Genomic DNA, 21,731 nt, shown 5'->3' with positions numbered 1-21,731 from the left:
AAGGGGAAAATTGACTTTCTCCTGCCGCACGCAGCCCCCCCGATCGATGGCGGCCACGGTCCCTCCGGCTTGACCAAGTGGTGGCCCTGTGCTGCTCAGAGCCGCAAGACCAGTGAAGGGCGCCGTCGATCCCGGGGAGAGCCGGTGGTGGGCCGCACCGCGAGGGCCCCGGCGCCCCGCCAGCGTGTGCAGACAGACAGACAGGCAGGCAGGCAGGCGTCCCCGGCATGCCAGCCGGGGCCTGTCACCAGCACTTGTCGTCGTCCTGAGGAGCAGACATCTCTGGAACTTTCTGTGTCCCCAGACCCACCATCAGCAGGGCGATCTCAGTTGCCGTGGCGCTCGGGCTGTGGGGTTGGGGCGCTGGGGGCTCCTCGGGGGGCTGGGGAGGAGGCCGGGCTGCGTCGGGGAAGGGGGGGTGGGAGGGACACAGCAGGTCGGCGCCCAGGGGGCAGCAGGAGGAAGGACGGTCGCGGCGGCGAGGCGGCCACTCTGCCTGGCCTCTCGCCAGGGGCCCCACTCGCGGCCGGGCCTTGCGGGGCTCCGCGTGCGGCCCCCGCCCTCCCCCGCCCTCCCCCGCGGCGCCAAGGCCGGCAGCGCCCTCCCGTCCCGTGCCCAGGGCGGGGGGGGCCCCCGCAGGTCACCCCGAAGACGCCGTGAGCTGGGCGCGGCCCTCCCCCGCGGAGAGCGGCCCTGGACGCCCTGCTGCTCCCGGTGCCCTGGCTCCAGGCGGCGGGACACAGCTCCCCCCCACCCCCCGCCCCCGGCTGCTGCAGCGGCTGTGCCCGCCCAGATTCCCCCCCCACCTCCCATCCCTCCGAGAGAGTTATGCAAATCCCCAGTCTCAGTCGTTCCTTAATGTCAAAGGCAGGGGATGAATGTCAGATTTGGTCTCAGCCTCAGTCAATAACCGCACTTGATAGGATAGTTTATAATTTCCTCCGGAGCCCGAGAGATCAGCTCCTGAGCCCGTCCCCAATACATACTCCCTCCCAGGCCTGCCGTCCTGTCCTCAGTGTGGGTGACAGCTGCCAGGCCTTAATCCCTCCCGATCCCAGCTCACACACGTGCGCGTGCACACGCACGCACACACACACGCACACACACAGCTCCTGGACCAAGAACACTGGCCCACTGCAGCCGGAGTCAGCCCCTGCCACGGTCCCCTCCGACGCTCTCCCCGTTACCCGTGTCCATACTCCCACCTCGGCCCTGCCCACGGTCACCGGGCGTGCCCGGGAGGCCCCAGGGGCCGTCCAGGAGCGCCGGAAGAGAGAACGCCCCATAGAGGAGCCGTGCTGCCGGGGTGAGCCACCCACCTCCCCCACTGCCCATCGCATCCCAGCATCCATACCTGAGAGCCAGGGCCGAGGACTGGCCCGCGCGGGCCGGATGATGGGGGGGCGGTGGCACAGGGACTGCGGATCGAGGTCCCTGCCCTCCCCGACGGCGGCTCTGCCTGCGCCCCACCCTGGCCTGGGCAGCTCTGTGGCGATGCGGGCCTGACAGGTGGAGGAGCCCCGAGGGCTTCGGAGCGCCTGGCCCTCCCAGACCTGAGCCCCGGGACCCTGGCATGGGGGGGGGGGGTCACAGAGGCCCTGCTGCTCAGCGCCTGCAGTGACGTGGAAGAGCGCGAGGAGAGGGGGGCAGCGGGCACCCCAGCTGCTCAGGAGGCTGAGATCTGTGGACCGCAGTGCAAAGCCGGCCCGGGCGGCAAAGTCTGGGGGACTCTTCGCTCCAGGGAACCACCAGAACGCCAGAAGTGGAGCTGCGGCCTTGAGCAAAAACACTCTAGCCCTGAGTTCAAGGCCCAGGACCCACCGACACACACACGCACACACACACACGGACGCGCACACACACACGCACACACACACACACACACAGAGCATGAGGTAAAGCTTCCAGAAGTCTGGGAGCTGAGCTGGAGAATGAGTGATCCGTCTGTGGTGGAGAGGGGTGGGAGGGAGAAGGAAGGCAGGGCGACAGCTCACGTCTTCCCATCCCAGAATGGAGCACAGGGCACGTCCCTGGGAGGGGGGGCGGGGGCCCAGACCCAGGAGGCCCCAAGCACTCTGCTCCCCTCCCGCTGGCCTCTGGGGCCCCGGGGACCGCGCGGACGCACAGAAGTGCCCTTCTCCCCGTCGCGGGGACCCCAGGTGTGGCCCAGGCCCTTGGTTCTGGGGCGGGGCTGCACCCCGAGGCACACGGTCCCCTCCCCCTCCCCCCCACAGGCCCGCAGGCCGGCGGTGCCCGAGCCCCCCTCCGCCATCCATCCGGCCCTCCGTGCTTCCAGGGGCCATGGAGAGCTGGCAAGCCCCCAGATCCCCACAGAAGGGAGGCCGCGAGGCAAGAAAGGAAACGTAAAAATAGACACCCCGTCCCCAGCAGCGGCAGGATAATGAGGAGCTAAAAAATGCAGGGGGCTGGGTGGGGACAAAGGCAGCGGGAGAGGAGGCTGGGAGGTGAGGAGGCTTAGGATTCAAAACGCGGCTGCTCCAGAACAAACGGGACTCCGGGAAACAATGTATGCAAATCCATGCAAATGGCTCGGGAGGCGGGCCGGGCGCGGAGGAGGCGGCGGAGGGCAGGGGCCAGAGCCCGGCGGACCCCAGCGCCCCAACCCTCAGGGAGGGAGGGCTCGGGGCGGCCGCCCCACAGCCGGGACCACACCCCGGGAGGACGCCGAGGCCGGCTCCTGTGGCCACGCCTCTGGGCCGGGCAGTGACGTCCAGCCCCGCCCGCGTCCTCCTGGAGCAGGTCTGGGTTCCGTAAAGGGTTCCCCCCCCCCCCGCCAGGCTGCCATGGCCGGGGTGAACGGGGCTCTGGTGGTTTGGAAATGGCCCCTCTCGAGTCGCTCCCCGGCTCTGGCTGGACATCCCCTGGAGGCAGGAGCCCCGCTCCCTTTCCCTGAGGAGCGGGGCACCCAGAACGAGGCCTTCCCGACTAATCTCGGGCTCAGCCTCCAGAGGGAGAGCTGGCCTTGGGCTGGGCGAGCCGCTGGCCTGCGTGGAGGGGGCGCTGACCCGCCCCGTGACTGGCCACGGCGCCCCCACGGCTCCCGGGGAGCAGTCGGGGTGGGGCCGGGCCAGGGCGAGACGGAGGGAGAGCAGAGGCAAGCCTGGCCTTGCCCGCCGCCCCGCCGGTCACCGGTAAATGAAGGAATCCAAGGAAAACAGGTGGCTGGGGGCCGGCACCCCGGAGACGGCAGACCGGGCAGCCGGACCCCAGTGCCTGGAGGCTGAGCGGGGACGGGGGACGGAGCCAGGGGCCGGTGGGGCCCTGCTCAGGACAAAGACGGAGGCCGCGCATCGCAGAGGGACAGGTGCTCGCTGTGCACACACGGGCCTGGGTCTGGGATCCGCGCCCGTCCCCGAACACGGCCCGGGAGCGGAGCCTCCCCGCCCGCCGCTTCCGCTGACGCCACCGGCTTCCCGGATTTGGGGACCCAAACAGGGTGAAGGAGGAGGGGAGGAAGAAGGGCTCCAGGACCCCAATCACCGTGAACCCCGATAGACGCGTCCAGCTCGCTCTACCACTGACAACTCCAGCCGGCCGCCGTAATTAACACGGCGCGGCTGACATCTAAATAATACGATGGTTATCATAAACAATACGCAGCCGTGATGAAGATCAAGTTATTTATAAAAGAATTAATAACGGCACGTGAGCGTGGGCAGGCGCCCAGCAACAGGGCCGCCGGGGCTCCTGATCTGAATTTCTATGGGGTCTGATGAGCCTCCGGAAGGCGACGGAGACCTTGAAGTTCTGCAGCTATTTGCAAACTAAATCCTGGTAATGAGGAAATCAGCAGGGAAAGCCGAGCGGGGCCTGGAGACCGGCGGGCGGGCGGGCGGGCGGGCGCGGGCCTGGCCTGGCGTCCTGGCTCCACTGTGGCTCCACTGTGCCACAGGTGCCGATTAGACAACTCGTCAGACCAAAGGCCAGGCGCGGCCCCGCCATGACGAAGGCACGGGTAACCGAAGGGCAGGCATGGAAGGATGGGCCACTCTCCTGCGTCCCTGGGCCTCCCCAGGTCCCCCCCGCCGAGCGCTGGTCCCGGGCAGGCTCGAGGCCCAGTGTCCCTCCCCATCTCCTCTCCTCAATGTCTCTCTTCTTATAAAGCCGCCAGGATCCAGTCACAGGTGTCGACCCCACGGGACCTCGTGTGTGCGTGTGTGCGTGTGTGTGTGTGTGTGTGCGTGTGTGTGTGCGTGTGTGTGTGTGCGTGTGTGTGTGTGTGTGCGTGTGCGTGTGTGTGTGTGCGTGTGTGTGCGTGTGCGTGTGTGTGTGTGTGTGTAGGATTAATTGGAGACAAGAGTCCCGGGGACTTCCCTGCCCAGGCTGGCTTCCAGCCGTGATCCTCGGGTCCCAGCCCCCCCAGCCCCGTCCTGACCACCGGAGGCCTGGCCCCTGAGCAGCACGGCTGGACGGCTGCCACCGCCTCCTCGCCTCACAGGGAGGGCCGGGTCTCAGCGCTGCGGCCGCCGGGTTTCCCTGCCAGCTTCTCGCCCTGGCCACCACCACCAGCTTCCAGAAGCGTGCTCTCTCTCGGCCTGGAGGCAGGCGCTCAGAGAGAGGCCAGGACTCCACCCCTGGGGGGATGGGGGCGTCTGTCCCGCCCTCCTCCCCGTGGCTGCGTCCGGGCACCCGCGGTGCGCCGGGCCCGGCTCGCCCCCCCCCCCCCCAGCTCCGCGCCGCCCGCCACTCCGGCTCACGCGTGCGTAACCACGCGCCGGAGCCGCGAGCCCGCCCCCCGTGCTCAGACGCCGGCTCCGGCGTGCTAATTGAAAAGTGATTAATGGCAGCGCGGCTGGGCCCGGCTCCCGGCGGCCGCCCCGGCCCTCCCGCTCCCCCCGCGGGCTGCCCGCGCGCTGGGATTTCAGTCATGTATTTAGTTTAACGTGAGCCGTCTGTAGGCTCCTCTACTTCCCACGAGGCAGCAGGCCCGAGACCCGCACCCTGGGCGGCCAGAAGTCGGGGCCACCGGCTCTGAGGCTCTGACGCCGGGCGTCCCCGGGTTCAAATCTGGGCTGCCCCGGATTGCCGTGGCGGAGGCCCGGCGCGGGGTCCCAGCTTCAGCTCCCTGCCCTCCTTCCGTCCCGGAGGCCCCTCTCTGACTGCGGCCCCGGCCCCTCCTCCGGGCAGCCCGGCCCCACGGCCCGCCCCGCGCCCAGCCCCTTCCTCGTGTCGGCAGGCCGCCCGCGGGGCTCGTGTGTCTCCCCGTAATGCCCGTGCGTGATTCTGGACGGTGGAACGCGCTTCTGGAAGCCTGCCCCGGACCCCAGCGAGAGCGCAGAGCCCCCCCCCCCCCCCCGTTCCCAGCCTCTAGCGGCCCAGGTCCCCGGGGCGCGGGGTCCCCGGGCCGTGCCCGCGTCTCCGCCGCGCCGCAGCGGTCTCGGGATCGGAAGCCGGCCCTCCCCGCGCGTCACCAGCCCCGAACGCCTGCCAGAAAACACAACCTTCGAGGCGGCTTCCCTCATTTAAATTCTTCCTTGACATTTGTACGACAGCGAACAAGAACAAAACACCCAGGAGGAAGCGAGCCTGCCTCCACGCAGCCTCCTCGCGGGCCGGGCGGGGCTGGGGGACGGGGGCTGGGGGAGGGGGGCGGGGCCTGGGGCAGGGGGGCGGGGGGCCCCAGGGCCCGGGGCGCTCCGGGGCCAGGATTCCACTGCCTCTTTACAGCCGGAGGACGCTGGACTACAGGTTCCAGCCATGTGGGCCCAGGATCACCCCCACGCTGCCAGCCTCGGTTTCCCCACTTGTCCACAGAGGACGCCGGTGCCGCAGTTCTGGGCGGTGCTGCTGCCGACCCAGGCAGGCGGAGGGAGCCTGGCCTGCGGCCCGCACAGAGGCAGGGCCTGCCGGGCTTGTGCATGTGCAGCAGGCGGAGATGTCTCTGGGAGGAAGCGGACTGGCCGCCAGGCCCTGCCACCACGTGACAGAGCCCCGTCGGTGCCCACGGGACCACCCGGCCCCCGTGGAATCCCATCGGAACACGTGCAGCCTTTCCCCTCGTTACCCCCCAAACGACGCAGTGGAACAGCTCTGCTCCGCAGCCGGGCGGCACCGGCATCAGAAGCGCCCCGGGGGGGGGGGGGCGTGCACGCGGCACTGGCGCGGCCTTGGGTCTGGGCCCCGCAGACACCGAGGGCGCCCGCCTTTGGGGCTGCGCTGCTTCCTTTCGGTCTTGCTTTCTGTGTAGGACGCGAGCACAGGTGCCCAGCCCCCGCCCCCGGGGGCCGTGGGACCAGCCGACGCCCTGTGGGAGGCCGGGGCCCCGCAGGGGCAGGCGGAGGGGCTACCTGGGGCTCCCCACGAGGGGCTGGGAGGTCCCAGGCCCCACCAAGACCCCGACCTCTCTGGTCCAGGCTGTAGATGGCCAAGAGGAGACCAGGACGGAGGGGTGGGCGTGGAAGACAAAGTGGAAAGACCTCCCCACGCCCAGCAGGCCCGGGGGGGAGGGGGGGTCAGGCCCGGGGCCTGGGGTGCCGCGGGAGGCCAGGGCACCCTCCAGGCGGGAGGCCCGGCCCGCAGGCCTCACCCCGAGACACCGCCCTGGGTGGGGGACCCCGAATGCCTGCTCTTGGGCTCGCAGTCCTCCCTGAAGCTGGGGTGCTCTCCAGGCACACCCTCAGCGCGGAGCCGCGGCCCAGTGGCCGGCCCTGGGGAGAGGGGCCCTCGGGAGAGGGGTGGGGGGGGCTTCAGCCCTGCCCGCGGGCCCAGGCCAGGTCAGGGGTGAGCGGGGGCAGGGCCCCCCCGCCCCCCGAGCCCAAGGAACCCCGGCTCCTCCCGGAGCTTCCCCCGGCACCCTCCGCCCGGGGCCGGATGAACACGTCGAGCGCCTACTTGTTTTTCTCCCCTTCCTTCGATACAATTATAGATTAATTAATTCTCACCAAGCAATATCTGACCTACATCAGCGCCTCTGTGAGACGGCAGAGCCAGAAGAAAGGCTCGTTCGGCTATATAAAGACAAGCGATCTATTTTAAAAGCGGGCTGGCGCGGGCGCCCGCGCTCCCCACAGCCGTTACATAAGGCTCATCGAAAGGCAGCGCGCGGCCGCCCCGCGCGTTCACGGCTGGGCGGCTCTGAACGCGGGGTTAATCGTCTCATCGAGTCGGGGGGGGGGCTCAGCCGGGAGGGCGGCCCCGGGGGGCACACCGCAGCCCAGCCCCGGCACGCCCCGCTTTCACGGCGGCATCCCCGGGGTCAGGGGCCACGTCTCACCCATCACCAGAGGGAAGCTGGGCCGAGAGGGGCGGCCCGGGGGCGGGGGGTGGGCGGGGGGGGTCCCACACCCGCCGGGCGCCAGCCGTGCGGGTGACAGGTGACAGGGACACCAGGTGGATTATCTCTGGTAATCCTCGGATCCGCTCCGCAGGCCCCGTGAGGATGCCACCGGGGTGGGCGCCCCCAAGGTGGCCCCTGCGCCCCCTTCCCTAGGCAAAGGGAGACCTGCGCCCTCCCGCCTCTCCCCTCCCCCTCCCCTCCCCTCCTCTCCCCTCCCCCTCCCCTCCCCTCCTCTCCCCTCCCCTCCCCTCCCCTCCCCTCCTTTCCCCTCCCTCCCCTCCCCTCCCCTCCCCTCCTCTCCCTTCTCTCCTCCCCTCTTTCTCGCTCCCTCTCGGACAGATGGGGAGGGAAGGGCAAGTCCTCACCCAGCGGTGATCACCCAGGGCCTCGTCCAGCCCCGCGGCTGGGCCCAGGGCCCAGCAGGCTGAAGGAAGAGGCCTCTGGGCAGCCCAGCCGTGCAGAATCCGGCCGGGAGGCCAACTCGGATCCCCGCGGCCTCCGGGCCCTCCCTGCCCCTCAGCCCAGCCTCACGCCGGCCGGCCGTGTCCTGCCTCGGCTGTCTTTGTGGGAGGGGCTGGCCTCGGGGACAGGGGCCCGCAGCGCGTACGCAGGAGAAGTGCCAGCCCCTGGGCCGGGCCCGCCCGCGCTGCTCCAGCCAGCACCGTGGCACCAGAAGTCATCCTGAGGAGGGCGCCGTGGTTCTCCTTGCCTTTCTGGAGCCAAGGCCGAGGCCCGGCTGGCGTGAACAACAGCCTGGGTTCCATCGCAGCCGCGTTCTTCTCTTTATGCAAAGAAAAGGCCCGGGGCCTTCCCACCCGCGGTCAGAACCCGAGCGGGCCAGGCAGCACATCCATGGTGCCTGCACCTGGGTGGTAAGGGCGGGGTGGGCCGCGGCCAGGCAGGGGAGGGAGAGGCTGCCCAAGCGGCCGGCGCAAGGCTCTTCCCAAGGCCACTCAGGCAGGAGAGGCCCATGGCCCGGCCCAGCCGGCTCCAGCTGCCGCCACCCACCCGGACCCCATGTGGCATAGCTGAGCAGTGGCGGCCCTGCCTCCCACTTCCAGAACCTTCCGTCCTCTCCGCACCCGCCTCACCGTGACCGCTTAGGGCTAACCAGTGACGATGCCCCTGGGCATCACACACACCGGCTACACAGTTCAGGATGGAAAACACACACGGACGCACAGGGCGAGGCGGGGCCTGGAGAGGCGGGCCGGGAGAGGAGGGGCCGGGAGAGGTTGGGCCATGGAGAGGAGGGGCCGGGAGAGGTTGGGCCATCAGAGGCGGGGCCATGAGAGGCGGGGCCTGGAGAGGCGGGGCCGGGAGAGGCGGGGCCATGGAGAGGAGGGGCCGGGAGAGGCGGGGCCATGGAGAGGAGGGGCCGGGAGAGGTTGGGCCATCAGAGGCGGGGCCATGAGAGGCGGGGCCTGGAGAGGCGGGGCCGGGAGAGGCGGGGCCATGGAGAGGAGGGGCCGGGAGAGGCGGGGCCATGGAGAGGAGGGGCCGGGAGAGGTTGGGCCATCAGAGGCGGGGCCATGAGAGGCGGGGCCTGGAGAGGCGGGGCCGGGAGAGGCGGGGCCGGGAGAGGAGGGGCCGGGAGAGGTTGGGCCATGGAGAGGAGGGGCCGGGAGAGGTTGGGCCATCAGAGGCGGGGCCATGAGAGGCGGGGCCTGGAGAGGCGGGGCCGGGAGAGGCGGGGCCATGGAGAGGAGGGGCCGGGAGAGGCGGGGCCATGGAGAGGAGGGGCCGGGAGAGGTTGGGCCATCAGAGGCGGGGCCATGAGAGGCGGGGCCTGGAGAGGCGGGGCCGGGAGAGGCGGGGCCGGGAGAGGCGGGGCCGGGAGAGGAGGGGCCGGGAGAGGCGGGGCCGGGAGAGGCGGGGCCGGGAGAGGCGGGGCCGGGAGAGGCGGCGCAGGAGAGGCGGGGCCGGGAGAGGCGGGGCAGGAGAGGCGGGGCCAGGAGAGGCGGGGCCATGGAGAGGAGGGGCCAGGAGAGGCGGGGCCATGGAGAGGAGGGGCCGGGAGAGGCGGGGCCAGGAGAGGCGGGGCCAGGAGAGGCGGGGCCTGGAGAGGCGGGGCCGGGAGAGGCGGGGCTGGGAGAGGCGGGGCCAGGAGAGGCAGGGCCATGGAGAGGAGGGGCCTGGAGAAGCAGGGCCTGGAGAGGCGGGGCCAGGGTAAGGCGGGGCCTGGAGAGGAGGTGCTAGGTAGAGATGGGGCCAGGGTGAGGTGGGGCCTGGAGAGGCGGGGCCAGAGTGAGGCAGGGCCAGGAGAGGCGGGGGCCAGGCAGAGGCGGGGCCAGGGAGAGGAGGAGCCAGGAGAGGCGGGGCCAGGAGAGGCGGGGCCTGGAGAGGAGGTGCTAGGTAGAGGCGGGGCCAGGGTGAGGCGGGGCCAGGGTGAGGCGGGGCTTGGAGAGGTTGGGCCATGAGAGGCAGGGCCATGGAGAGGAGGGGCCAGAAGAGGTGGGGCCAGGAGAGGTGGGGGCAGGGAGGGGCGGGGCCAGAGAGAGGAGGGACCTGGGAGAGGCGGGGCCAGGGAGAGGCGGGGCCAGGGAGAGGCAGCCACAATCCCAACCCAGACCCTACCCTCCTTCTACTTCCCCCAGAGACAGACCAGCCCAGGCCCTGGAGCCCCACAGGGTGACGTAGCATCTTAGCACCCACGGCTCAAGACTCCCTCTAGCTCTTCTGCCCAGAGGGCACAGTCTGGAAAGGCCTGCCCCTGGGAGGTCCTCATCTGCCTCCCAGCTCAGCACCGTCTGAGGACCAGCAGGCCAGGCAGCTTGGGGTGGAGAGTGGGGAGAAACGCAGAGTCCCTGCAGCCAGGCAGCCAGTCTTTGGTGGTTCTGGACTCAGGAGAGAGTCAACCCTGCTATCATCCTCCTCTCCTCCCCACCCGGAGACACCAATGGTGAGAGGCCAGGCCCAGCCCCCCCACACCAATGATGAGAGACCAGGCCCAGCCCCCCCCAACCACCAATGGTGAGAGGCCAGGCCCAGCCCCCCCACACCAATGATGAGAGACCAGGCCCAGCCCCCCCTCCCCCAACCACCAATGGTGAGAGCCAGGCCCAGCCCCCCCCAACCACCAATGATGAGAGACCAGGCCCAGCCCCCCCTCCCCCAACCACCAATGGTGAGAGGCCAGGCCCAGCCCCCCCCAACCACCAATGGTGAGAGGCCAGGCCCAGCCCCCCCCAACCACCAATGGTGAGAGGCCAGGCCCAGCCCCCCCCAACCACCAATGGTGAGAGGCCAGGCCCAGCCCCCCCCAACCACCAATGGTGAGAGGCCAGGCCCAGCCCCCCCCCCAACCACCAATGGTGAGAGGCCAGGCCCAGCCCCCCCCAACCACCAATGGTGAGAGGCCAGGCCCAGCCCCCCCAACCACCAATGGTGAGAGGCCAGGCCCAGGCAGGGCATCTGGGGGCTCATGGGGCCCAGGTGACCCGCTGCATCACTTTCAGCTGGCAGGGGCCTGCAGTGCCCGCCTTCCAGAGGGCCAGAGCCCCAGCCAGGTGAACTCCGCCTGGACCTGCTTCTCCGGCGGGCCTGTTGGGTGAGCTCCGCCTGGACCTGCTTCCCCCGGGCCTGTCCATGGGCTCTGGGCCCTGGCCAAGGCCACCCCTGCACTGCCACCATTAACAGCCTTCCAACGTGCCATTCCCTGGGCCCAACCGAACGCCCAAGTCAACAGACCCGCCAAGCCCTCCTGGGCAGCCAGGGCTCCCTCTCCCCCACCTTGTCCAGCCCCTCATGCAGGCCAGCACAGGACACGCCAGGACACGCCTGGCCCTTGCTGTGTGGGGAAGCCTTTGCTTCTCGGGAAAAGAACTGCGGTCTGCAGACAGAGAGCTCAGGGTGAAAGGCCCCACAAGGGTCTCCTGGACACCCGCCTCAGCAGGCACAGAATCCGGGGGCCCCCATGACTGCGACTCTCCTTCCCCCATCTCCGTCTAACCAGAGCCTGCCAGTGCAGAGACGAGGAGCACCACACAGAACCCAGGGAGCACCCATGACTGCGACTCTCTGTCCCCCCATCTTCCTCTAACCAGAGCCTGACAGTGCAGAGACAAGGAGCACCACACAGAATCCAAGGAGCACCCATGACTGCGACTCTCTGTCCCCCCATCTCCCTCTAACCAGAGCCTGACAGTGCAGAGACAAGGAGCACCACACAGAACCCAGGGAGCACCCATGACTGCGACCCTCTGTCCCCCCATCTTCCTCTAACCAGAGCCTGACAATGCAGAGACAAGGAGCACCACACAGAATCCAGGGAGCACCCATGACTGCGACTCTCTGCCCCCCCTCCTCCATCTAACCAGAGCCTGACAGTGCAGAGACAAGGAGCACCACACAGAATCCAGGGAGCACCCATGACTGCGACTCTGTCCCCCCTCCTCCATCTAACCAGAGCCTGACAGTGCAGAGACGAGGAGCACCACACAGGATCCAGGGAGCACCCATGACTGCGACTCTCTGCAACCCTGCTCTAACCTTGGGTCCGGACCCCACCGGTGTCAGGATGATCACAAGTGATAACAGAACTGTTGATTGGATCTCATATCCTTTCCTTCCCCTTCCTAACACTTCAATTATTTCTGTTATGACTTTTTCATCCAACAGTTCATGGGTTGCAGGGGAACAAGTAACCTTTAAGCCTCCCATTTAGCACATTCCAATAATTTCCTTGGAAGTCCATTAGCATACACAGGTGCTCACGCCGCAAGGCCCACGGCAGGCCTCCGCCAGCAAATTAATGTCGAGCTTAATCCAAACGTGGGGGGGGGGGGGGGGGGCGGGGAGAGCAAGCCTGACGGAGCTGCACAAAGCCACTGGCAGGCTGGAGGAGGAGCGGGCGGAGTGGGGGTGGGGCGCTACAAGAGGCGGAGTGCAGGCCAGGCGGGGGCGGGGCGGGCCTGGCATTCCCCGAGCGGGGGGGGGGGGGGATGTGGGGAGGAGGGAGGTGTCTGCTCCCGGGCTCACGCACTAGTAGCCACATAACGTGACGAGTAACTGCTCCCCGTGGAGGCCTGTCTCTCCGCTTCTGGAAGATGGGTGGATGCCAGATTCCGCCATCCTGACAACTCCACAGCGCATGAGACCTGACGGTGCTTGGCCCAGAGACGCTGCGTACTTGAGGCCAGTAGTTAGCTTTACCATCCCAGCCCTGCGTCTCCACCGCCTCCACCACCACCGCCACTTCCCCCGGGGTGGCCCCTGTACTGCCAGCCTCACCCCAAGCCCATCCGTGACGATCACCAGGCATCTCCATCATCCAGTTACAGTTACCACCACCCCTCAGCAAGTACCTCCATCACCAAAACCACCCACGCAGCGGGTACCTCCATCACCAAAACCACCCACGCAGCGGGTACCTCCATCACCAAAACCACCCACGCAGCGGGTACCTCCATCACCAAAACCACCCACGCAGCGGGTACCTCCATCACCAAAACCACCCACGCAGCCAGAGTACCTCCATCACCAAAACCACCCACGCAGCCAGAGTACCTCCATCACCAAAACCACCCACGCAGCGGGTACCTCCATCACCAAAACCACCCACGCAGCGGGTACCTCCATCACCAAAACCACCCACGCAGAGAGAGTACCTCCATCACCAAAACCACCCACGCAGCGGGTACCTCCATCACCAAAACCACCAATGCAGCGAGTACCTCCATCACCAAAACCACCCACGCAGCGGGTACCTCCATCACCAAAACCATCCACACAGCGAGTACCTCCATCACCAAAACCACCCACGCAGCGGGTACCTCCATCACCAAAACCACCCACGCAGCGGGTACCTCCATCACCAAAACACCCACGCAGCGAGAGTACCTCCATCACCAAAACCACCCACGCAGCGAGAGTACCTCCATCACCAAAACCACCCACGCAGCCAGAGTACCTCCATCACCAAAACCACCCACGCAGCAAGTACCTCCATCACCAAAACCACCCACGCAGCAGGTACCTCCATCACCAAAACCACCAACGCAGCGAGTACCTCCATCACCAAACCACCCACGCAGCCAGAGTACCTCCATCACCAAAACCACCCACGCAGCGGGTACCTCCATCACCAAAACCACCCACGCAGCGGGTACCTCCATCACCAAAACCACCCACGCAGCGGGTACCTCCATCACCAAAACCACCCACGCAGCGGGTACCTCCATCACCAAAACCACCCACGCAGCGAGAGTACCTCCATCACCAAAACCACCCACGCAGCGAGAGTACCTCCATCACCAAAACCACCCACGCAGCAAGTACCTCCATCACCAAAACCACCCACGCAGCAGGTACCTCCATCACCAAAACCACCAACGCAGCGAGTACCTCCATCACCAAAACCACCCACGCAGCCAGAGTACCTCCATCACCAAAACCACCCACGCAGCGGGTACCTCCATCACCAAAACCACCCACGCAGCGGGTACCTCCATCACAAAACCACCCACGCAGCGGGTACCTCCATCACCAAAACCACCAACGCAGCGAGTACCTCCATCACCAAAACCACCCACGCAGCCAGAGTACCTCCATCACCAAAACCACCCACGCAGCGGGTACCTCCATCACCAAAACCACCCACGCAGCGGGTACCTCCATCACCAAAACCACCAATGCAGCGAGTACCTCCATCACCAAAACCACCCACGCAGCCAGAGTACCTCCATCACCAAAACCACCCACGCAGCGGGTACCTCCATCACCAAAACCACCTGTGCAGCGAGAGTACCTCCATCACCAAAACCACCCACGCAGCCAGAGTACCTCCATCACCAAAACCACCCGTGCAGCGAGAGTACCTCCATCACCAAAACCACCCACGCAGCGGGTACCTCCATCACCAAAACCACCCACGCAGCGGGTACCTCCATCACCAAAACCACCCACGCAGCGGGTACCTCCATCACCAAAACCACCCACGCAGCGGGTACCTCCATCACCAAAACCACCAACGCAGCGAGTACCTCCATCACCAAAACCACCCACGCAGCCAGAGTACCTCCATCACCAAAACCACCCACGCAGCGGGTACCTCCATCACCAAAACCACCCACGCAGCGGGTACCTCCATCACCAAAACCACCAACGCAGCGAGTACCTCCATCACCAAAACCACCCACGCAGCCAGAGTACCTCCATCACCAAAACCACCAACGCAGCCAGAGTACCTCCATCACCAAAACCACCCACGCAGCGGGTACCTCCATCACCAAAACCACCCACGCAGCGGGTACCTCCATCACCAAAACCACCCACGCAGCGGGTACCTCCATCACCAAAACCACCAACGCAGCGAGAGTACCTCCATCACCAAAACCACCCACGCAGCCAGAGTACCTCCATCACCAAAACCACCCACGCAGCGGGTACCTCCATCACCAAAACCACCCACGCAGCCAGAGTACCTCCATCACCAAACCACCAACGCAGCGAGTACCTCCATCACCAAAACCACCCACGCAGCCAGAGTACCTCCATCACCAAAACCACCCACGCAGCGGGTACCTCCATCACCAAAACCACCCACGCAGCCAGAGTACCTCCATCACCAAAACCACCCACGCAGCGGGTACCTCCATCACCAAAACCACCCACGCAGCAGGTACCTCCATCACCAAAACCACCAACGCAGCGAGTACCTCCATCACCAAAACCACCCACGCAGCCAGAGTACCTCCATCACCAAAACCACCCACGCAGCGGGTACCTCCATCACCAAAACCACCTGTGCAGCGAGAGTACCTCCATCACCAAAACCACCCACGCAGCCAGAGTACCTCCATCACCAAAACCACCCATGCAGCGAGAGTACCTCCATCACCAAAACCACCCACGCAGCGGGTACCTCCATCACCAAAACCACCCACGCAGCGGGTACCTCCATCACCAAAACCACCCACGCAGCGGGTACCTCCATCACCAAAACCACCCACGCAGCCAGAGTACCTCCATCACCAAAACCACCCACGCAGCCAGAGTACCTCCATCACCAAACCACCCACGCAGCGGGTACCTCCATCACCAAAACCACCCACGCAGCGGGTATCTCCATCACCAAAACCACCCACGCAGCGAGAGTACCTCCATCACCAAAACCACCCACGCAGTGGGTACCTCCATCACCAAAACCACCCACGCAGCCAGAGTACCTCCATCACCAAAACCACCCACGCAGCGGGTACCTCCATCACCAAAACCACCCACGCAGCCAGAGTACCTCCATCACCAAAACCACCCACGCAGCGGGTACCTCCATCACCAAAACCACCCACGCAGCCAGAGTACCTCCATCACCAAAACCACCCACGCAGCGGGTACCTCCATCACCAAAACCACCCACGCAGCGAGAGTACCTCCATCACCAAAACCACCCATGCAGCGGGTACCTCCATCACCAAAACCACCCACGCAGCGAGTACCTCCATCACCAAAACCACCCACGCAGCCAGAGTACCTCCATCACCAAAACCACCCACGCAGCGAGTACCTCCATCACCAAAACCACCCACGCAGCCAGAGTACCTCCATCACCAAAACCACCCACGCAGCGGGTACCTCCATCACCAAAACCATCCACCACGGCACCGTGACTCCTGTCACCATCGCCACCGCCACCCGTGACCTTTATCGTCCAATGACCACCATCATCATCTCATCGCCACCGTTTCCCGGTCCCTGCCCTGCCCCCCAGCGGCCCCCACCCCGGCCTCCCGGGCCGCCCCCCAGGGGAGAAGAGCTGGCTGCGAGGCAGGAGGCTATGGATTGGGATTACGGGCTGGCCGGCCGACATCTTGCCTGGGGACCAGGGCCTTCCCAGAGCCCAGGGATGCGACGGAGGAGCCGAGGGCCGAGCTCTGGGGACCCAGGACCCTAGGCCTCGCTGACAGGGCAGGGGCTCCAAGGCCCCGCGGCCCCGGGAGGCCTCCTCCCGGAGGGACAGGACGGGCAGCGCAAGGCCAGGCCGCGTCAGCACGGAGCTCTCAACCATCTGCTCAGGATCGGGAGACGATTCCGACGCCGTGAGCGGAGGGGCCGGCCTTCCCGGCACCCCACCCTCAGACCTGGTCCGTGCCCGGCGGCCTGTGCACACTCCCCAGAGTGTTGGGGGCCCAGGTCTGTCCTGCCCAGAGCCCTCCCGTCTACAGCTGTTGCAGGCCAGCCCTCCCCGGGCCCGGACTTCGGTCACCGCAGTGCCCTGGCCAGGGAGAGGGGGAGGAAAAGGAAGGGGACAGGGCCTTGTCGTCTGTCACTCCCGGAGCCCCGGGTTCGAGGCGGAGCGCTGCCATGTGCAGGCCTGAGGCGGGGCCCGGCCGAGCGCCGGCTGCCCCGTCCTCCCCCCCCCCCCCCGCACCGTCCGGCACACCTGGCCCGGGCCCGGCCGGGCGCCCGGCTCCGTCAGCAGACCCGGCGAGCGCGCACAGGGCTGCACCTGCCGCCCGACCCGCGGCCGACCCCGCGCGGCCGGGCTCGCGTCCAGCCGCACACCACCCGCCCCACCCCGGCCCAGCCGCCCCGGCGAGAGGCCACAGGGACGGCCGCCCCGCCACAGCCCCTTCCACAGACCGCGACCCACCAGCAGCCGGGAGCCGGGCCGGCCCTGGGCACCCCCGCCCGGCAGCGCCCCTCCGCCTGCCCGCGCCCTGGGGAGGCCGGCACCCGGACGGGACTGGCCAGGGCCCCAGGAAACGGGGGTCCTTCCCCACAGCCCCCGAGCTCGGGGCCGGGGCAGAGCCCGCAGCCGCGCCCCGGGCCGGGGGCTCCGGCCCCTCCGCGCACACCACCCCCTCCGTAGCCGGGCACAGACGCCCCCCCCCCCGCACCTGCCCACCCCACCTCGACCCCGAGCTCCCGCGCCCGCTCGGCTGAGCTCCGTGGCTCGGCCGCGCGCACGGCCCCGGGCACCGGGGAAGGACGGACGCCCGGCGCGGCCCTGGGCACCGGGGAAGGACGGACGCCCACGCGCGGCGGCGCGCGGCGGGACTCGGCGGCACTGCGGGGGAGCGAGGCTCCCAGAGGCGCGAGGGCAGGTGAGGGGCATCGGGAGGGAGACGGGGAGGCGTGGGGTATCTGGTGAAGGGCGAGGAGCCCCCCGGCTCCTGTGGAGGTGACTCTTCACCTGGTGCCAGGCCAGGCACGCACCAACAACGCGTGTACACATTAAGGGACTGGGAGAAGGGCACGCTGGGGCCCTGGCCGAGGGGGAGGGGAGCCCGCAGTGGGGGAGGGGAGCCCGCAGTGGGGGAGGGGAGCCCACGCTGGGGGAGGGGAGCCCACGCTGTGGGAGGGGAGCCCGCAATGGGGGAGGGGAGCCCGCAGTGGGGGAGGGGAGCCCGCAGTGGGGGAGGGAGCCTGCAGTGGGGGAGGGGAGCCTGGCAGAGGGGGAGGGGAGCCCACAGTGGGGGAGGGGAGCCCACAGTGGGTGAGGGGAGCCCGCAGTGGGGGAGGGGAGCCCGCATTGGGGGAGGGGAGCCCACGCTGGGGGAGGGGAGCCCACGCTGGGGGAGGGGAGCCCACGCTGGGGGAGGGGAGCCCACGCTGGGGGAGGGGAGCCTGGCAGAGGGGGAGGGGAGCCTGGCAGAGGGGGAGGGGAGCCCGCAGTGGGGGAGGGGAGCCCGTAGTGGGGGAGGGGAGCCCGCAGTGGGGGAGGGGAGCCCGCAGTGGGGGAGGGGAGCCTGGCAGAGGGGGAGGGGAGCCCACGCTGGGGGAGGGGAGCCCACGCTGGGGGAGGGAGAGCCCGCAGTGGGGGAGGGGAGCCCACGCTGGGGGAGGGGAGCCCACAGTGGGGGGAGGGGAGCCCGCAGTGGGGGAGGGGAGCCCACGCTGGGGGAGGGGAGCCAGGCAGAGGGGAGGACACACAGCCGCGCGCGCAGCAGCGCCACACACACATACATGCACACACACACACACCCCGCAGTGGGAGTCAGGCCTGCGAGTCTGCAGACCCCAGGGCTGCCCCCAGCCTGGGCCGTCGCGGCCCTGCCGGAGAGGGCAGGGATGGAGCGCGTTTGAGAAGGGAAAATAAATGGGATACTTATTTCTGATGCCTTTTATAGATCCAAAGTCACTCTGTTAGCTTAAGAATTTAAAAATGTATAATGCATGGCTAGATTTGTTCATAAAATTACCACGTTTGAGTCTATTTGGAGAAAGAGGGCCGGGCGGGGAGGGGCTGCCCTCCTCGAGGGTTTTAAATTATTTTCCATATATGAACTTTTTCTCTTGCAGGTCATTAGCACAAGGCGAGCTGCCCGGGGTGGGCCGCTGCAGCGGGGCGGGGTCAGAGGCTGGGGTCAGAGGGTAGAGGTCAGGCTCGCAGGCAGGTGGACCCTGCACCCCCCCGGGGCTGGCCACTGCGAGGCAGGTCCTGGCCAGGAGGGGGTCACCGCCGCCCCCCCACCCCCGGCCCCCGCGCCCCAGGCCCCACACCGCGGATCCCCGACGCTGTTCTCAGCCACGCAGCTCCGCAGGGTCACGGAGGCAGGGGTAGAGCCGACTGACCTTGAGGGGTCACCCCGCCAGCGTGCCCACCTGCCTGCTCAGCCCCCCCCCCCCCCCCGTGCTGTGATCCCCACGGCAGGCCCACGCGCGGGCCTCAGGGGCTGGGGCTGGGGGAGGAGGCGTCTCAGGCACCGCCCACCCCGGGGTGGCCTCGGGCCCACCGCAAGGCAGGGCCCACCTCCCAGACGGGCCCGGGGGTGACTCGGGGGGCGCCCTGCAGGCCGTCGGGGGGTCAGCGACGCACAGGAGCCCTCCGGGCCCCCAGACCCACGGTGGGCGTTGTCGGGGCTCCGGCGAGGGAGCCCCCGGGGGGGCGGGCGGTCCGGGGGAAGGTGGGGACTGGTCGCCATCAGTGAGGGTGCAGGCCAGGGCCAGGCGGGCCTCCGCGTCCACGAGAGGACCGAGGACACATCGACACAGAGCGTGCGGTTCTGGGTCTCCCGGGTCTCCCTTACCTGTCGGTCCTCTGCTGCGGGACACCTGGGGGGCAGCCCAGCTCCCAGCAGGGGCGGGGTGAGGATCAGGCCCACGCCTGGGCTCTGCACCGGGGCTGCTCCCGTGAAGGTGACAGTGACAACAGCCGAGTCCCTTGCGGCGGCTCCCCGGCCTCCCCCCGTCCGTTGAGAGCAGAGCGGGCTCTCGGCCTCCAGGCCCTTCCCTGTGCGTCCCGCCGGCGATGAGCCCTCGGGTGAGGGCAGGCAGGCCTGACCACCTTGTGCTGACCCAGGGACCCCCGGCGGACGGGGATCCCCACGGCCCCAGAGTCCACAGCGACTGGCCAGCAGGAGGGGCAGGAAGGCTGCCCGGGGTCACCTGTGCTCGCGGGCACCGGTGGCCACGTGAAGATCGGCCCCTGACCCACAACTCCACAGCAGGCGGCCCTCCCGCCTCGGATCCGGGGGGCGGCGTGGCCTCCGCAGCCCCCGGATCACCGCAAGGCAGCCGGGCACGGCGAAGTTACACTCCACGGAGGCCAGGGGCCCCCCCTCCTCGCGACACCCAGACCCCCCTCCTCGTGACACCCAGACCCCCCTCCTCGTGACACCCAGACTCCCTCCTCATGACACCCAGGCCCCCCTTCTCATGACACCCAGACCCCCCTCCTCGTGACACCCAGACCCCCCTCCTCGTGACACCCCAGACCCCCTCCGTGTCACCCAGGCCCCCCCTCCTCACGACACCCAGGCCCCCCTCCACGTGACACCCAGGCCCCCCTCCACGTGACACCCAGGCCCCCCTCCTCACGACACCCAGGCCCCCCTCCTCACGACAACCCAGACTCCCTCCTCATGACACCCAGGCCCCCCTCCACGTGTCACCCAGGCCCCCCTCCGTGTCACCCAGCCCCCCTCCACGTGTCACCCAGGCCCCCCTCCTCGTGACACCCAGGCCCCCCTCCTCACGACACCCAGGCCTCCCTCCTCACAACACCCAGGGCCCCCTCCTCACGACACCCAGGCCCCCCTCCTCACGACACCCAGGCCCCCCTCCTCACAACACCCAGGGCCCCCTCCTCACGACACCCAGGCCCCCCTCCTCACAACACCCAGACTCCCCTCCTCGTGACACCCAGGCTCCCCTCCGTGTCACCCAGGCCCCCCTCCACGTGTCACCCAGGCCCCCCTCCACGTGACACCCAGGCCCCCCTCCACGTGACACCCAGGCCCCCCTCCTCACGACACCCAGGCCTCCCTCCTCACGACACCCAGGCCCCCCTCCTCGTGACACCCAGACCCCCCTCCTCGTGACACCCAGGCCCCCCCTCCTCGTGACACCCAGACCCCCCTCCTCGTGACACCCAGGCCCCCCTCCTCGTGACACCCAGGGCCTCGTCCCCTCTCCCTTCTTCTTGATCCGGGGGCCCTGGAGGTGCTCCCCTAACGCAGGGGACGGGCGGAAGATGAGGCTCCATTCCCCGTCAGCACAAGGGGCCTGGCGATGGAGATGGTTCTGGGGCCTGTGATGTCACGCAGGGGGGTGGGAGATCTGCATGTCGGGGGGGGGGAGGAGGGGGACGGCCTGGAGGGAGGCGGCGAGAAGCCGAGGCACACAGGCAGCCCCCTCCCCTGCCGAGGAGGCAGGAAGGGTCCCCGAGCCCCAGAAGCCACCGGCCCTGCCTGGACCCCGTTTAGGCCCTAACAGACACGCTGCCCTTCCGACCTCACGAAGCCGACGGCTGCTGTGCCAGGCACCGTGGCCGTGCGCCACAGCCGAGAGGAGGACATGCGGCGTGGCCAGCCCCGGCTCACCTCCCCGTGGACGCAGCCTGTCCCCTGTGGCCTCTGACCCAGCCCACGCGCAGGCCCGGGACCGGGAAGCGGCCCGAGGCCCCCGGCCACGCCTCCGCGGCGGCATTGCCGGCCGTCACTCGGTGTTTTATGTGAACATTAAAGGTATTTTACACGAGAGATTTAATATGGAACATTAAGAACCAGTGAAATCACTCACGGCAATTGAAGAGACAATAATCGAATCCCATAAAGACCACCAGGTAGCTGGCAGGGCTGTGCAAGGAGTGTAGACAGAGACAGCTCCTACACACATGTGCAAGCACACACACGCACATACACACACGCGCGCACACAGCCCCAGGAGCTCATTAGAATGCTCTTGGGGTTCTCTGGGCTGCGAAGATGCTCGGCGTGGAGGAGAGGGCCGGGGGGCTCCTGGCCATGTCCTGAGGGCCCGTCATGGTGGCACACTCGGCTAGAAGACAGGGGAAACAGAGAGACTGGGCCCGTGTCCAGGACATCTGTGTGCCCCGTCTAAACCTTAATCACAGATGCGGGGCCTGGTGCCCACTGAGCCCTGACCACTGTCACACGCTAAACCCTGAGCCCGGTCTGTGCCCTGAGCCAGCCACACAGACTGATCTGAGCCTGGCCACACACACGGAGGTTCAGCTCTAACTCTGGTC

General features: G+C 68.0%; 1 protein-coding gene across 1 annotated transcript; it reads right to left on the bottom strand.

Annotated features, from left to right (window-relative positions):
* Positions 1-244: 244 nt before the first annotated feature.
* Positions 245-21,169, bottom strand: LOC125361034 (translation initiation factor IF-2-like). The gene is made up of 5 exons (XM_048359237.1): positions 21,064-21,169; positions 18,993-19,532; positions 17,150-17,322; positions 16,089-16,511; positions 245-382 (listed from the first exon to the last, which is right to left on the bottom strand). Exons 1-5 carry the CDS (start codon positions 21,167-21,169, stop codon positions 245-247), a joined length of 1,380 nt encoding a protein of 459 aa, XP_048215194.1.
* Positions 21,170-21,731: the final 562 nt, after the last annotated feature.

The sequence above is a fragment of the Perognathus longimembris genome, chromosome 12 (genome assembly GCF_023159225.1).
Source record: "Perognathus longimembris pacificus isolate PPM17 chromosome 12, ASM2315922v1, whole genome shotgun sequence".
Taxonomy (NCBI): domain Eukaryota; kingdom Metazoa; phylum Chordata; class Mammalia; order Rodentia; family Heteromyidae; genus Perognathus; species Perognathus longimembris.
This window is presented reverse-complemented; position numbering and strand designations above follow the sequence as displayed.

Bases quoted from the DNA above. Each gene is read 5' to 3' on its own strand.
- LOC125361034 (XM_048359237.1), bottom strand. From the start codon at position 21,169: ATGCCGCCGCGGAGGCGTGGCCGGGGGCCTCGGGCCGCTTCCCGGTCC. The intron at 17,323-18,992 runs GTGGGCCCTGCC...CGCCTCTGGGAG, and splicing joins CCCCCGGGCCCGTCTGGGAG to CCTCGCTCCCCCGCAGTGCC. The intron at 16,512-17,149 runs GTGGGGTGGGCA...CTCCCTGGCCAG, and splicing joins CGCGGGAGCTCGGGGTCGAG to GGCACTGCGGTGACCGAAGT.